The sequence below is a fragment of the Microchirus variegatus genome (genome assembly GCF_963457635.1).
Source record: "Microchirus variegatus genome assembly, chromosome: 7".
In the NCBI taxonomy this organism is placed as follows: Eukaryota; Metazoa; Chordata; class Actinopteri; order Pleuronectiformes; family Soleidae; genus Microchirus; species Microchirus variegatus.
The window spans coordinates 4,425,554-4,440,036 of NC_139808.1; the positions used below are offsets into that span (position 1 = coordinate 4,425,554).

Consider the following 14,483-nt stretch of genomic DNA (forward strand, 5'->3'; position numbering starts at 1 on the left):
ATTGTGTCTGATTCTTGATTTTTTTCCTAATAATTAAGGCAGATGAGCTACTGCATCCAACTATGTCTTATTTGAGGATACATAATTAGTGTTAAAAGGCTCAAACACCAGGTCACCTTTTTAATAGCACACCCACAACTAACCAAAATGTATGCTGAAATGCCAAAAATTGAATATGCAATGTGTGTATGTGTGCGAGCATGTGGCTGTGGGTCTGTGGGGGCAGCTGTACAAGTGGGTGAGTTTTGCTGTCAGGCACTGTGCTCTATGAGTCTGACTCATGCGAGAGATGGTGGAGTGGAGTGAGAGAACACAGCTCACAGTTCTCTCGCTCACTCTCACTCTCCCTCACACATACATACATTACACACCACTCTCTGCACAAGATGATTGCTTAACAATCCTGTTTTGCTGAGTATATTGACATGAATGCAAGACGGGAACTTGTTCGGTGATAATTACAGCACAGAACAAAACCTTCAGGTGTGATACACTGAATAATGCAGCTCACATTCATTTCAAAGCTATTAATGCTCTGACCCAAAGTGCACAGGCTCTTTGGTTTCTATGACGATACCTCTCGCAGTTTCTTTTTCTCCCTTTCTGAAAATGTGGAGAAAAAAGCTGATTATGTAATGTTACGCAAGAAAACACAAGCCTGTACAATTACAAAACAACAAAAAAGAAGAAGCTGTAGCTGGCGTATGCTGCTCATATCAAAATCAAATACCCAAAGGTTTAATTTACACTTTCAAGAAAATCTACTTTCGAGGCCTGCTAAGTAGCACATGAAGAGCAGCGCAGAGGGGAAAAAAAGAAACAAGCAGATAGTGACTCATGTGGCATATGGTCCTTATCAATTCATGACACAATTTTTATTGTGAGGACATTTTGCGCCTGCAGTTTATATCATAAATCTGTGGGTCTGCACATTATTATTTATTCGATTACGCCTAAACGTGATCTCATTCTCATGTGGCAATGATTCTGCCATGATCCATTACATTATACAAAGTGTACCCATTCCTTCTAAGCATTGTCTGCATAATTCAATATTAGCATAACAAAATTAGGTCTTTATAGCATTGGTAAAACAGCTAATCTAATGGTGATCTACGACTTTTGCACAATACTGAATATAAATTAAATTTACCTTGTGCTGCTGTGTACAAATGTGTTCATCAAATTTACATAAAGTAAAGCAAAAACAATTAAAAATACAGAATTCACAAGTCATTAAGTGTATTTGTTTTACTAAGCTGCAAACACTGTAATATTAGCTGACCCAACTGACCGTGTGTGTGTGTTAGAAAGAGAAAGAGACAGTGACAGGGTGTGAGCATGTTTAGACAAAACTGCTTAGTGATGGGGGCAAAGTGTAATGGGGTCAATAACTGCAGCCATAATTCCAGACTACTCAACCATTCATTCAATGAATAGATCAGTCGATCTATCTATTCCCATGTCCATCCCTCCCTCCATACACATAGCCATCATTCGACTTTTATTCATTTAATTGATAAAAAAAAAAAAAGTGTCATTGTAAAGTAAAGTGTAAAGTAAAATATCAATTCAGATAATTAATGTATCTTGTCTTAAAAGTCAGTCATCACCTCCTGATGCAACAGCATCACTTTTTCAAAACTACCCCTGGTCTCTATCTTCTTCTCTTTCCTCTCTGTAAATTTGATATTTTGTTTGTAATCTGCTGAACTTGGTACTGTTCATATGACACCTACTGAATGTCTGTCTGTCTTTTCCCATTTTCCCCCCTGTACAAGGCTTTTTTGGAGTTTTTCCCTCACTCGATGTGAGGGTCTAAGGATAGAGGGTGTCACTTGCTGTAGACTGTAAAGCCCTTTGAGTAAAAACTGTGTTTATGATGTTGGGCTATATAAACAAGTTGACTTGATTTAACCAGCGTCTGTATGGGTGACAGCAGAGGTTTAAGAGGTTTTCTGACAGCTGTCATAGTACAGAAGATTTAGAGTAGATATAGTATTGTAAATTGTAATTTTCAATAAAAATGTTATAATGCAAATAAAACAAATAGACAAATAGTATTATTTGTGCTATATTTTAGCCAACAATGCTAGCAGTATTCTCTCTCACACACACCAACACACCAACGGTGAAAGGGAGCAAAAGGCTGAAAGAGAGAGTGACCGCGGTCTATCTGCTGTCCTCCATCTGGGTGTCAGTCTCTGGTTTCACCCAGAGGCGAAGATAAGTTCCAGTCACAATAGGGACAGCCATTAAAATTCAAACTACCAGAGAGGGTCATAAAATAGTCATGACCTGTGAGGGAAATCTGCATACTCTAATGTGATCCTTAACTCAGGCATTTTTTTTAGTGAAATGTAATCAATACAATTTTATATTCATTGTAAAGATATTTCAGGGATTAAAGTATGCATTATATTCAACACACGTGGTGGAATATACCCATCTATTTATGATCTGTGTGCTCAAGGACAATTAACAAAGTATTTTTTATGATCAGTAAAATACCTGAGGTTGACTGAGAATTCTGTCTACATGGTCTATAACGACATCTTTAAAGACTAACCTGCAATATTGGATAGCTACTGTTGATTGGGCAAAGCTGCAAAGGCTGCAAAACACTATCACAAGAGAAAGGAGCAATATTAGCACATCACAGAGAATCTAAAAAAGATGTGCTTGCAAATTTGGCAGTGTTTGATTTTGCTTCTTTAATCTGTGCCCTTGGGTAAGTGTGGCTGCATCGCTGATCCATAAGACTAAACTAAACTAGACTTTTTATTTCTGCTTCCTTTATGCCAAATCCATAAACTTAGAGAAAGGTAAAAGTCCCAAGACAATATCCATGTCTCTCTTTCTGAGAAAATGCTGTCTGTGCAGGCAGCAGTGTTACCACCTCTGCTCTGGCCAACAGCGGGAGAAGAGAGAGGACAGAGGTCACCGCAGGGAAAGAGTTGACACGGAGAGAAACGAGTCGTTTATAGCTCTGCATAAGTAGCTGAATGCATAACCATGCCTGTCAGATCACAATCCATACCCTTGGCCTTCAGCGGGGAGTTCAGATTCACAACATCAGAGAGGCTGACAACTGGATGCGCATACTGTATCTGACAGTAATGTGCAACAGAGGAGCATTTGGATGTGTCGATATTGACTTATTAAGTTCAGCGATGGACTGGTGACCTGTCCATGGTGTACTCTGCATTTCACCCTGTGTCAGCTAGGATTGAGTCCAGCCCACGTGACCCTCAGGTGGCGGATAAAGCGGGTAGACGATGAAGAGTGAGACTCACACAAAACTATGATGAAACATAAATAACTAGATTTAAATGTACAGTGTGTAAAATTAGTCAACATTTACTGGTAAATGTGTATATTGCAGCTGAATATCCCTTACCTCACCCTACATAGGTTCTTCCATGTGAGTTGGAGAACCTATGTCGCCTTCGGTTAGCATCAAAACTGGTGTTAAAGGTGTTTGTGGCACCTCATATACATAAATAAACAAAAAACAACAATTCATACAGTCAGGTAATTGTAGAAGTATAATTATGTTCTCTTAAATTTCTGCTAAATGGAAATAATGTCACACACCGTACCTTTAAAGCCACAGTGTTATCAGATTGTGGCCTTGCAAGTGACACTTAGTTTGAATACCTTTAAAATGATTTTACAATGCAGTTGTCATATCTGGAATCTACTCTATTGACTACTTAACCCAATTAAGTATAAACAATATTATTTTTATACTTTACACCAAGCTGGACACTCCAGTTTATTTGTCACCCAGACATATACTGTATGCTGCACACTGTTGTGAGTCAGCATCAGGCTTCATATGACAGGACAGCAGTGTCAGGCACTTGGCATCTGCCTCTTCATTCAGTCAGGCAGTGTTTGGCCTATGTGACCTACAGTAGTGTTTAAGTGAGTGCGCCCAGAAGTGTGTTTGACATTCATGCTTTAACACAAAGTGTTAGGGTTATGGTGGTTCATTTGTTTATTTCACTGGACATCTAATTAAACTAATCGTTGTTGTAATCCTCCAATCTGGGAAACCAGCCCACACTGTTATTCTCCACAGACAGTAAATTTACCCTGACATGAAAGTCTAAGCTTTTGAGAAGTGATTGAATATTTCTGCATAATCTTGCAGAAATGTTCATAAGCCATCATACTTTTTTACAGGTTTATTAAGGACAAATCATTTCCATTACTGATTATTTCATGAACAGAAACCTTCATATACAAAGTAGAAAAGCTTCCATAGACATTATGCCATGTCTTCAAATCTGTGGTTATAGTAAGAAATCTTTTAGTCAGTAATTGACAAAGTGTAAAAAGGCTTTTCAGTTTACAGCGAGCTGTCAAACTTTATGCAGTGAAGTACACTTAAAGTAATAATTCAGGTTTTTGAAGCGTGGGTTGAAGTGTTTTTGACCAGTCTTGGTTTTGCACATCACACAGCCACACTTCAAAAATGTATTTGTATTAATGATTTTCAGTGAGACAGTAAAAAGCATAAACATTCTGGCAAATTAATTATTAAAGTTAAAATCAGCCATGCATTTTAAACAATAAATTGTCCCATGTTATATTCCGTAGGAGACAAACTTAGGTCTAAAGTTAATCATGTTAATGTCAAAACATTTCATCTCCTGTTGTCATATTTTAGAAGACTAGACTAGAAACACAAAACACTTATTTCTGCTAATTCAATCATCCAGACAGATATTATTATATATAGAAGTAAAACTATTATTTAGTTATTCAGTGGAAGGACAAAATTATTATTTTACATTTAAGCATGCTTTGTGGAGACTTGATACAGTATTATTGGATTAGTATGATGGAATAGTGGTTGACACTGTTGCCTCACAGCAAGGGTTCGATTCCCAGTCTGCGATTTTTCTGTGTGGAGTTTGCATGTTCTCCCTGAGAAGCTCTAATCAACCCTCCATCTGACCTCATAATTTCGTTGTGCAATTTAAAAAAAGACAATTTCTATTATTGATCTACAGACTACTAATAGAAAATGTACCTTGTGCACAAGGCCTGGCACAAGTGTATATCGTGTATATAAATAATTTTGTAATAGGGAAGTAATATTATGGTAATACCATCTTATTTCTATCACCAAGTAATAGCTTGGTAATAACACTGGAAAACATGGTGAAAAACAAATGATGGAATATGATAGGATATTCCTGTTTTATCATCCTCTTATTACCAAACTATTACATTGTTATCACCAAGCTGGAAATGGCTGTAGAAATAACATGTATTACCATAATTACCTTTCATAATAATTGTTACTGGTAACTCTCTTTAAAAACAGACAGAGTCTTAAAAACTGTGACTGCATCACACTCCTTTCTCCACTAAATCCTAACATTGCATTTAAAGCTCTAAAGCAGAGTGACTGACCACAGTGTCTCAGCACTGCTTCAGCACTAAGAACACCTGTGTGAGCAATATGTTCGTGTGTGCGCCCGAGATGTGGTTTTGCTCCCTTACAGAGCAAAATGGTTGTGAATCATTTATAATCTCTCCTCTGAGAGCCATCTCTTTCCCTTCTTTACTGCCTCCTATTTCATTCGCTCTCTCTTTTTCCACATTTTCCATCCATTTTACTGAGTCACCAGGGGAGCAGAGGGGAGGGCAGAGAGGATAGAAATGGAGGAGGACGACGAGAAGGAGGTGCAGGAGATATTGTCCTTATTAAAGAGACGGCGACACCATGTGAGCGATCCCTTGTGGGACACAGATTAAATAGACTGCGTCAGAGGGGAACGTGCTAGTGGTGCGGCGACTGGAGGACATGATTAGTATGATCATCGGGGAAGGAGGGATGGGAGAGGAGAGGTGGGAAAGTAAGACACTGAGGAGGATGAGATTAGAAGAAATGAGATGATGGGTTAAGAATAGAAGAGGAGAACATGAAGAGATGCCGTGTAGATGCTGAACAGATGACTTTATTTTAAGGGAGTGACAGAAAAAGATGAGACAGAAAACACGAGAGAAGACGGGTGTGAATGATGTAAAATAAGAAAACAGGGAGATGGAATTGGAAAACAGAGGGAGTGTTTCAGCCAAACTCTGCAGTCACAAAGAGGAAAGAGTGTGAAGATAAGAGAGAAGATGGAGAAAACAGGCTCCTCCTATGTATAGAATTCATGGGAACAGGACATACGCAGAGATATGTGGGAGGTGATAGTAGCATGGCTACTATAAACTACACTGCAACATGTGCTGTTAAATTGAAACCTGCACCTATATGAGGAAGCGTTATCAGGTAACAGCAGATCTGATTTCGGAAACAAAGAAATAACATCATTGTTCAGACGTACCACCATTTGCTTCTCTTTTTCTGATGACTGCACACATCATGACATCTGTGCCTTTGACCTACAAGAAATCACCAATCACCAAAAACAAATGGCGGTTGATAGACATACAAATCACCAGATTGAAGTGCATGTACGTTTTTTACTCACACTGTCAAAAACTTAACACGTGTTCTCCTGTCAGCGGTGTCAACTCATCACGAGTAAAAACCTCCTTTAACTGTGAATATACCATGTTTTAGATCATCTGGCCACCTTCCACAATCATTGTTACTGCCACAACAACCTAAAAACTCATTTCAGTACAATGCTTTGGACGTACTATAACACTGTCACTCACTTAGTTAAAGAGGCGAGAGCAGGAGAGAGAGAGAGTGAGATGATGAAGGTTAAAGATGTAGAGCAGGTCTATTTCGGCTACGCCGTACACTGGCCTACTGGGATATGAGCAACCGACCAGCACACTGAAATAGAAATGGGAGCAGAGGAGAGACAGAGAGCGAGAGAGAGGATGAGTGATAAGGTGTGGTGAGAGAGAGAAAAAAAATGTAAGGAAGGAGGAAGAAAGGCAGATGGAAGGGTTGATGAGAAGGAGGTCTGCAGGTGACAGGAATGTGTAGGAAGTAAGAGGGTTTAATTGGGAAGATGGAGGGAAATATTTGGATTCTTGTCAGCATGGATGGATGGAAACACCGACCCCAGTGTAATGGGTTGTTATCCATTTTTGACGGGTCGTAATAAGAAAAGTACAGGTGTAAATAATCCATGATGATGAAGATGGCTGAGTTTCATTTATCATCCTGAGTTTCAAGGTGCATGCTGGCTCACTGTTACACCGTCCTCACTTAGACAAAGTGGACAGATCCTTTGATAATCTCATCAGTAACATATGCTGTTCCTGTTAACACACGTCTCCTATAGAAAAGACCTACAGCAGTTAGCTTGAGAGCTGCGAAAGCTCATATAGGTGCACCTGCCCTGAGTGTCCATCCACAATTTGTTTCATACCCATTTCATTGCTATTTGGGAATTTTACTTACATACTGTACCTGTAATAACCATAATCACTTTCATAACTTAAACTTGAGGTGTAGGTGTTATTGGAGGTGTTGAATATGATTTTGTAATAGTTAAAATATTGACGTTTTAAACAGCTTGGCCTTTGGAGGTTGGAGGAAGAGGATGTTAAGGGAGATTTGTTGGAAGTGAAGGACGTGTATGGATGTTCAGTGGGAGTCAAATCATAGAACTGGAGGCCAGTAAGAGACAAGAGAGAAGAAGGAGGTCGTTAGGAGACCGAAATGAAGTGTGGTGATAGAGGGCAAAGAAAAAGTCTGATCACACCAGTCATGCGTAAAAAGACATCAAAGACAATAAAACAAGTTAAAAGGTGTAAAAGGCAATAAGACACCAATAAAATAAAAACATAAGAGCAACATCTCACACAAGGTGCATTTTTAAAAGGGATTTAAAAACAGGCAATGAAGAGGCCTGCTTGAAATGGTAACTTGTTCCAAAGTTTGGGAGCAGCAACAGTGAAGGTCCTAGCCCCTCTGAGCCTCAACCTAGTTTCTGGGACAATCAGGAGGGAGCGTGATGGAACACAGGGCTGAACATACAGTATATGGCTCAGTAGTCGTTGCTGCTGTAAAAAACGAGGACTACTCCACAAACCCACACAGTTCTCTGCGGCTATTCTTCACTGCAATGACTTCCATTCATTTGGACATCCTAAACAAAGCATTATTGCTACCATTACCCATAACCAGTAATGCCTAACCATAATTCAAATCTTAGCCCAACAGTTCCTCAAAAATGAGGTTCTGCCTAATCAGGACCAGGTTTAATAGCCTATAACTGTACTGTTATGCCTGGGAAATATTTTAAGGTAGGTGAAGGTGATGATATGAAATTGAAGGATGTTGGTTGCTTGAAAATAAAATGTTTTACTCCTGAGCAGTGGAAAATATACAGTTAAAAACATTTAACTGCTGAATTTATTCATGTCAAATCATTTTAACTGCATTTATTGTTATTTAGCACTATCTTCACTCATTCATCTTGTCATTTCAGTGCGTAAAGTCAGTGATGTAGAGCGATGCAGACTTATAAAAAAAAGTATATAAATAAGGTAACCTAGAAAAGGGTATTCATGTAAGAAACCATATAAATTTAATATATACACTATACAAACTATTGCTTTTAATATTCCTCTACGACAGTGATACATCATGCACTCCCTAATTAAATTTTCATATTATTTAATCTAAATATGAAGTCATATCCAAGCTGCCTTATGTGTTCCCCACTGTAGTTCTACGATGTGCACAACAGACTGCTTGTGTTTAATGTGATTTCCACACATATCTACATGTATTTCACATCTGCTGCCAGGTCTGGCCAAGCATCGTGTCTGCCCTCCCCCTACAACAACATCAAAGGCTATCAGTGCCCTGAGCACCTCTTCATCCTCCCGACCCTCGAGGAATGGCTCTGCCCTGAGCACTCTCACATTTCCCTACTCCAGACGCAGGATGCCAATGTGCTGCAGCTCTCTGCTGAGCACCCAGCAGCAGCTCGCCCTTTTTCTGTCTCACAAGGAACAGGTCAAATCACCTCCAATACCCTCTCGAAAACTAAGTTGTAGTATGACATCGCATCTAGCCCCTGAGTGACTCATGCCCTTCACTTTCTGCCTGCCTGCCTGAGAGAAACCGCACGCTTCTTCATCCCGCTATCATTTACAAGGAAACAAATACTGTAGGTAACTACATCCTGAGTGTGGGTATTACGTACGATAGAGGTAGGTCACTGGGAAAATTTAACCAGAACCAGTGAATTCATGCATGTTACAGAATTAGATGGACGACTTCATCAGCATTCATTTAATCATGATCATAAACATTATACATCTTAATAATTATATTTCCTCCCCTCACTAGCTATTACAGGTTGATGCAAAATAAAGATGTCGACAGTTAATAGTCGTTTAGTTTTAGATAGTTAGTTAATTATTCTATTAGTTACATTCCCCAAACATGATGCGCTGCGCATTGTGTGTTTATTTATTTTTTTGTGTGTTTTGCTGCGATTTTTAAAATGCATATGTTTATTAAGTATGGCTGTAACGAATCACAAACTCACGATTCGATTTGTATCACGATTTTTGACCCACGATTCAAAACATTCCACGATTTTTTTTAAATTTACAAAACATTTTATTTAAACAACATTTCCTTATATAGCAACTTAATGTAACATTTAATAACAATATTTTGGAACACTATGACCAGATTTGAACATAAATAAATAAATAACCAAAGATTTCTCTCTTTCCTGTAACAAAATAATACTGTTAAAAAATAGTTAGTTATAAAAGTAAATGATCAATCAGACTGGGATTTGTCCCCAAAGCATGCTGGGAAGTGTAGTTCTTCATGAGAAGCAGTGTGGTTCCAGTGGAAATAACTTGTTTTGATAAACAGCAAAGGTAAGACATTTCTGCTTGTATTTCTTGAAAGTCAGTTGTCGTTTTGCTCTTATTTTGGGGCTGGATCCGTGAATCTTGTTCATAAGTGGTAAAAATGGTACCGTTAGAATCTGTGGATTCTCCGTTGTTTATATAATCATGCTCACAGGTTTTTGCCGCTCCTGCCGGTTTGATCCATCTGTGTTTTAACTGTGTTTGGTGAACATAAGAATGGTTTATATGAGCTTTTAGCTGAGTTTCTGACCCTTCTGTGAGTATGCAGCATGTCTCTGTTTGTTAAAGTAAGATATGGTTTTATGACGCTTTTGTCGCTGCGTCTGATGCTGCCCCCGGTAGCGGAGACATCAGTAAAGAAGAGATTAGCGTGATTAAAAAATAAAACGCGTTAATGATGACTGTAATTAATTAATCACAATTATACAACATAATAATTTGACATCACTAATAAAAATAAGTTTGGTAGCACTAACAGCTCATATCATGTGGCTGACTGGAAAAATAACTGGGAGTTAAAAAGGGCGTCTCGCGATTCTGTTTTCTCAGCCACGACACAGGTTCGTGGCTCTGAGTATCGCGATTCCGATTTCGATATGCATATGCATATCGTTACAGCCCTAGTATTAAGTGCATGCTGGACAAGAACTAATGTAGCTATTGTAGCAACCTGTCAGTGAAAATATTCAACTACTATGCTTAGAAATGCACAAATGTAGTATGACACATGAAATGCAACAATTTCCGTATTTTCTAATCCCATTGGCCTGGATAATTAGCGCCTAGTGCATCAAAATGCATGAGATAAAGACCGTGTAACCACTTCACTGGTTGAGTTTTCCCATTCACAGCGTCATTATGCATTGTATACTGTAATGGAGTATAGCCATTCATGAATCGTTAGTATCATTTGTAAAGGGTTGGTTATATAGGCTACAATTCACAGGGCTAATAGGTCAACCGTGCTCAGGGCCTCAAACTATCAAATGCAGACCCCTGGGACACATACACATTACAAACACCACGCACGATGACAGCAAGCAATAGAGAATACCTTCAAGGATAATTACAGTGATCATATTTCTGAGGTAACATATGTTCTGTGGGGCAACCGCACAAAACACAAGGGAGCCCACACAGCATATACATGGAAACAAATGGGATCACTAATGCAAACAGATACATTATATAGCATTAGTTTCCACTTAATGATTGTTCCATTGAGAGATAAAACAGATAATTAATTATAAAAATGAATAGCGGTAACCAAGGATGAGAGTGGGTCATGCTGCTTATCAGTACTGGGGCAAGGGTTTAACAAAAACTCAGGGACTTGTTAAATTGATTAAATCAGTGAAAGTGATGACCGCATTCACATGATAGGGAAAAACCTAATTACCCATACTATACAAGTTTCACAATGTATACTCAATAATTCTGAGAATAATTAATGCCACACACACATATCAGAGTGTTGTGTTTGTGAATATAATCCACAGTGTGGGGTGGCATCTACTTAAATTGTTGTGCTCCACTGAACACAACAACAAGGAAAACCTATAATTTAACAGTGTCACTAACAGTAATGTTCACAAAGACATCTGAAAATGGGGGGAAAAAAGGAGACAAACATTTGAAATGAGAATTTGAAATGAGCTGAATCATTAGGACTTAGCCATTAACAAAATGGAGGAAAATGTTGGCGTATCATTTATCGCTTTGTTTGTAATATTATAAGATAATGGAGTGTAAAATGTACTTTCCCCACAGTGTCAGTGATACTGTTGCAAACAACAAATACAAATGAAATGCTAGGTTGAACAAATCGGATTCAGGGTGACGGAAAGCATATTAATAATTACAATATCCTTTTTTTTTTCTATTTGAGAATTGTAATTACTTTAATTTCAGCTTTATTGCATGTTTGCAGGCTGATTCTGGGAAAGTGTTTACACACTGATGAAATGTAATTGCCAGAATGCTCGTGAGAATGGCAGAGGAATGATAATTCCGTCTGTTATGATCGTTTTATTCCGATTTCAAATTAATTTTCATTACAGCTTTGCACTGCAGGCATTGTTTCACTCCGATGGCGATCAGCAGCAGACACTGCATCTCGTATCCGACTCAGTGTTTCCATCAAGGCTTTTATCTTAATGTTTGCTCAACTCGGCAAGATTCTCTGCACTGATCACATTAACTCTGCTGTTGTCTTTGCTGCAGGGTTGATCACTATAGCTGACCTAGAAGTGGTGCTGTTGGACGAGAAGACCCGGAAACAAAATCTTCTGTTTACCTATGAGGTTACAAGTGATTTCTGACATCACACAGGTGAAACTCAACAAACGGTTCCATGATCCCAATGTCACAGGAGGTGCATGATTTCAACACTGTTTTAAATGCATACACAGATTAAGTATCAGTGGTGGCTTAGCTACAGTACCTGTGCTGTTCCTCATGAGACAACAGTATAAATTGAGGCAGTAAATAATAAGGGCATGAGTATGGTATTAAAAAAAAAACACTGCTGATATTAGCTGACATAAATATAAATACATCAAAAATGGGTATGTAGGGTTTGCTGTATGTGTGCCTTTTCATTCAACTCATACCCAGTCCCTGCTGTCCAGGGAGATTTCGATGCATACAGCACTAAACACAGGAAGGGTTTTCATTACTCTCCTCAAACGGGACTCCCTCCCTTCTCTGATGCTGTGCTTACGCATTTCACCAGGTGCTTTACAGGGTTTCTGCTTGTCTGTGTCTTTTACCAGTAGGTTCTATACCAAATAATAAAGCAGGTGTATCATAAATATAGAGATTTTTATCCATACCAAAAGTACATTTACCAATAATCTTATATCTGTTCAATATAAAATAGAGAACACATTCTTCAAGGTGATCTCCTTCATACGATACACTCCAGTGCATGCATATAAACATACTCACACACCCACACACCCACACACACACACACAGATAAGAAGCACAAGGACTTACCTTCTGTGGGTGAGGTTTTCAGACATGTGCACATTCCCTCAGTACCCCCGTATTCCTCCTGGAGCTTGACCACAGCCTCTGTGCCGCGCAGCTCCATCAACGACCGCAGCTCCATGAGCGAGCAGCCGAAGCCTGCCTGCCGGTTGCTGTCATTACTTTGGTTCTTGGCATAAAAATCGCTGTTTGACAAGTCCCCCATGGTGTCAGCTAGTCAAGTCAGTTATATAAGTGCTTGTTATTGCTTAGAGATCAATCAAAAAGCTTGCACAACAGAGAGATCAGCTTAGGCTCATCTGAAAAAAAAAAATCTAATCAGGTATCGAGCAAGCAAAAACAACCCAAAAACTGGGGGGGGGGGAATAATTATATGTGAAGATAATGTAGGCAGATAAAGATTTAAAAGGGGGGGCAAAATCCAAGGGAATAAACTGATGAACAGATTCTCTGTTTCAGGAGAGACTGTCAGGTATCAGGATACCAAAAACCATCAAAGAGAAAAAACAAGAGAAGGAGCAGCAGAGTGCAAGAAGCGGAGGAGATGATGAAACACAAGTAGGGAGCATCCAGGTGAGCGTTTGGACAGCCCCAGTGGTCAGGTCTTGAGAAGGGCAATGATGGTGGTTGTAAGTCCTGTAGGTCTCAGGCTCACCACGGCTGCAGTCCAGACCCGCTCCATGTGTGGATTCCCATTGCTGCTATTCTGCTGTTGCCTCTGCTGCCTTTCTCTCTCTACATGGTGGTCTTCCCCATCACTGCTACAGAGAGAGGGAGAGAGGGAGAAAGAGAGAGAGTGAGTTGAATTCAATAGATTAATTCAAGGAGGACAGAAGGTGAGGAGAGAGGAGAGCGAGACACACAGCGGGAGTACAGAGATGAGTGTTGCGTTCTCAGGGCAGTGATGGATTCAGCGATAGATGATGCACAGCTGTAGATCAGCCTCTCCTGCCTCCTGCAGTAACTGTGGCTCTACTGTCTTTCTCTACTGCTGCTGCTGCTGCTGGTGGTAGTGCTGCTAACCTCATTCTGAGGACAGAGCGAGAGAGAGAGAAAGAGAGAGAGAAAGGGAGGATGTGAAAAAGAGGGAGGGCGCAGAGAAGAGGATGCTCCTTTCTGGTGCAGAGCGGAGGGGAGTTGTACGCGGGTGGGTGGCCAGAGATGCTCTGACGACAAAGCAGAGAGGCAGCACGTAACGATGCACTGTCACAGGGAGGATGGGCTGAGCTGTGGAGCTGCTATCTCACCACTAGTTCTCGCGCATTCTACACCAAGGGACCTCTTTGAAACAAACTCTCTTTGATGACACATTCATTTATGTCTTGTCTTGCCATGGCAAAGAGACTGTGGTACTAATTAAGTCGCTAATGTGATTTAATGTTTGCAACCAGTTTACACAAATATGCAGAGACGTATGTTTTTGAAACAATAAAAGTATAAAAGTACAATAATAAAGGGAAACCAAATAATAGCACTTGTACTCTTTGAATCAGGTGTGTCCTTGTGCAGGGGGCAAACTCCTTCAGAGGACCCCAATGAAGGCTACTAAATGAAACAGTCTGGTCTATGAAGGATTTCCCTTTCACGTCACCAGCTTGTCCCACCCTCAATACTGTTGTTGCCTAGCAATAGCGCTGCAAATGGACATGATACAG

General features: G+C 39.6%; 1 protein-coding gene across 8 annotated transcripts in view; it reads right to left on the reverse strand.

Annotated features, from left to right (window-relative positions):
- atp2b2 (ATPase plasma membrane Ca2+ transporting 2) overlaps nucleotides 1-13,033 on the reverse strand; it is a gene marked incomplete at both ends in the record, with an annotated part of 53,658 nt that extends 40,625 nt beyond the window's left edge. For all 8 annotated transcript variants that reach the window (XM_083893036.1, XM_083893034.1, XM_083893035.1 and 5 more), the window contains one exon: nucleotides 12,835-13,033. In XM_083893036.1, coding sequence (XP_083749162.1) covers nucleotides 12,835-13,033 — 199 coding nt within the window. The remainder of the gene's footprint in view (nucleotides 1-12,834) is intronic.
- Nucleotides 13,034-14,483: the final 1,450 nt, after the last annotated feature.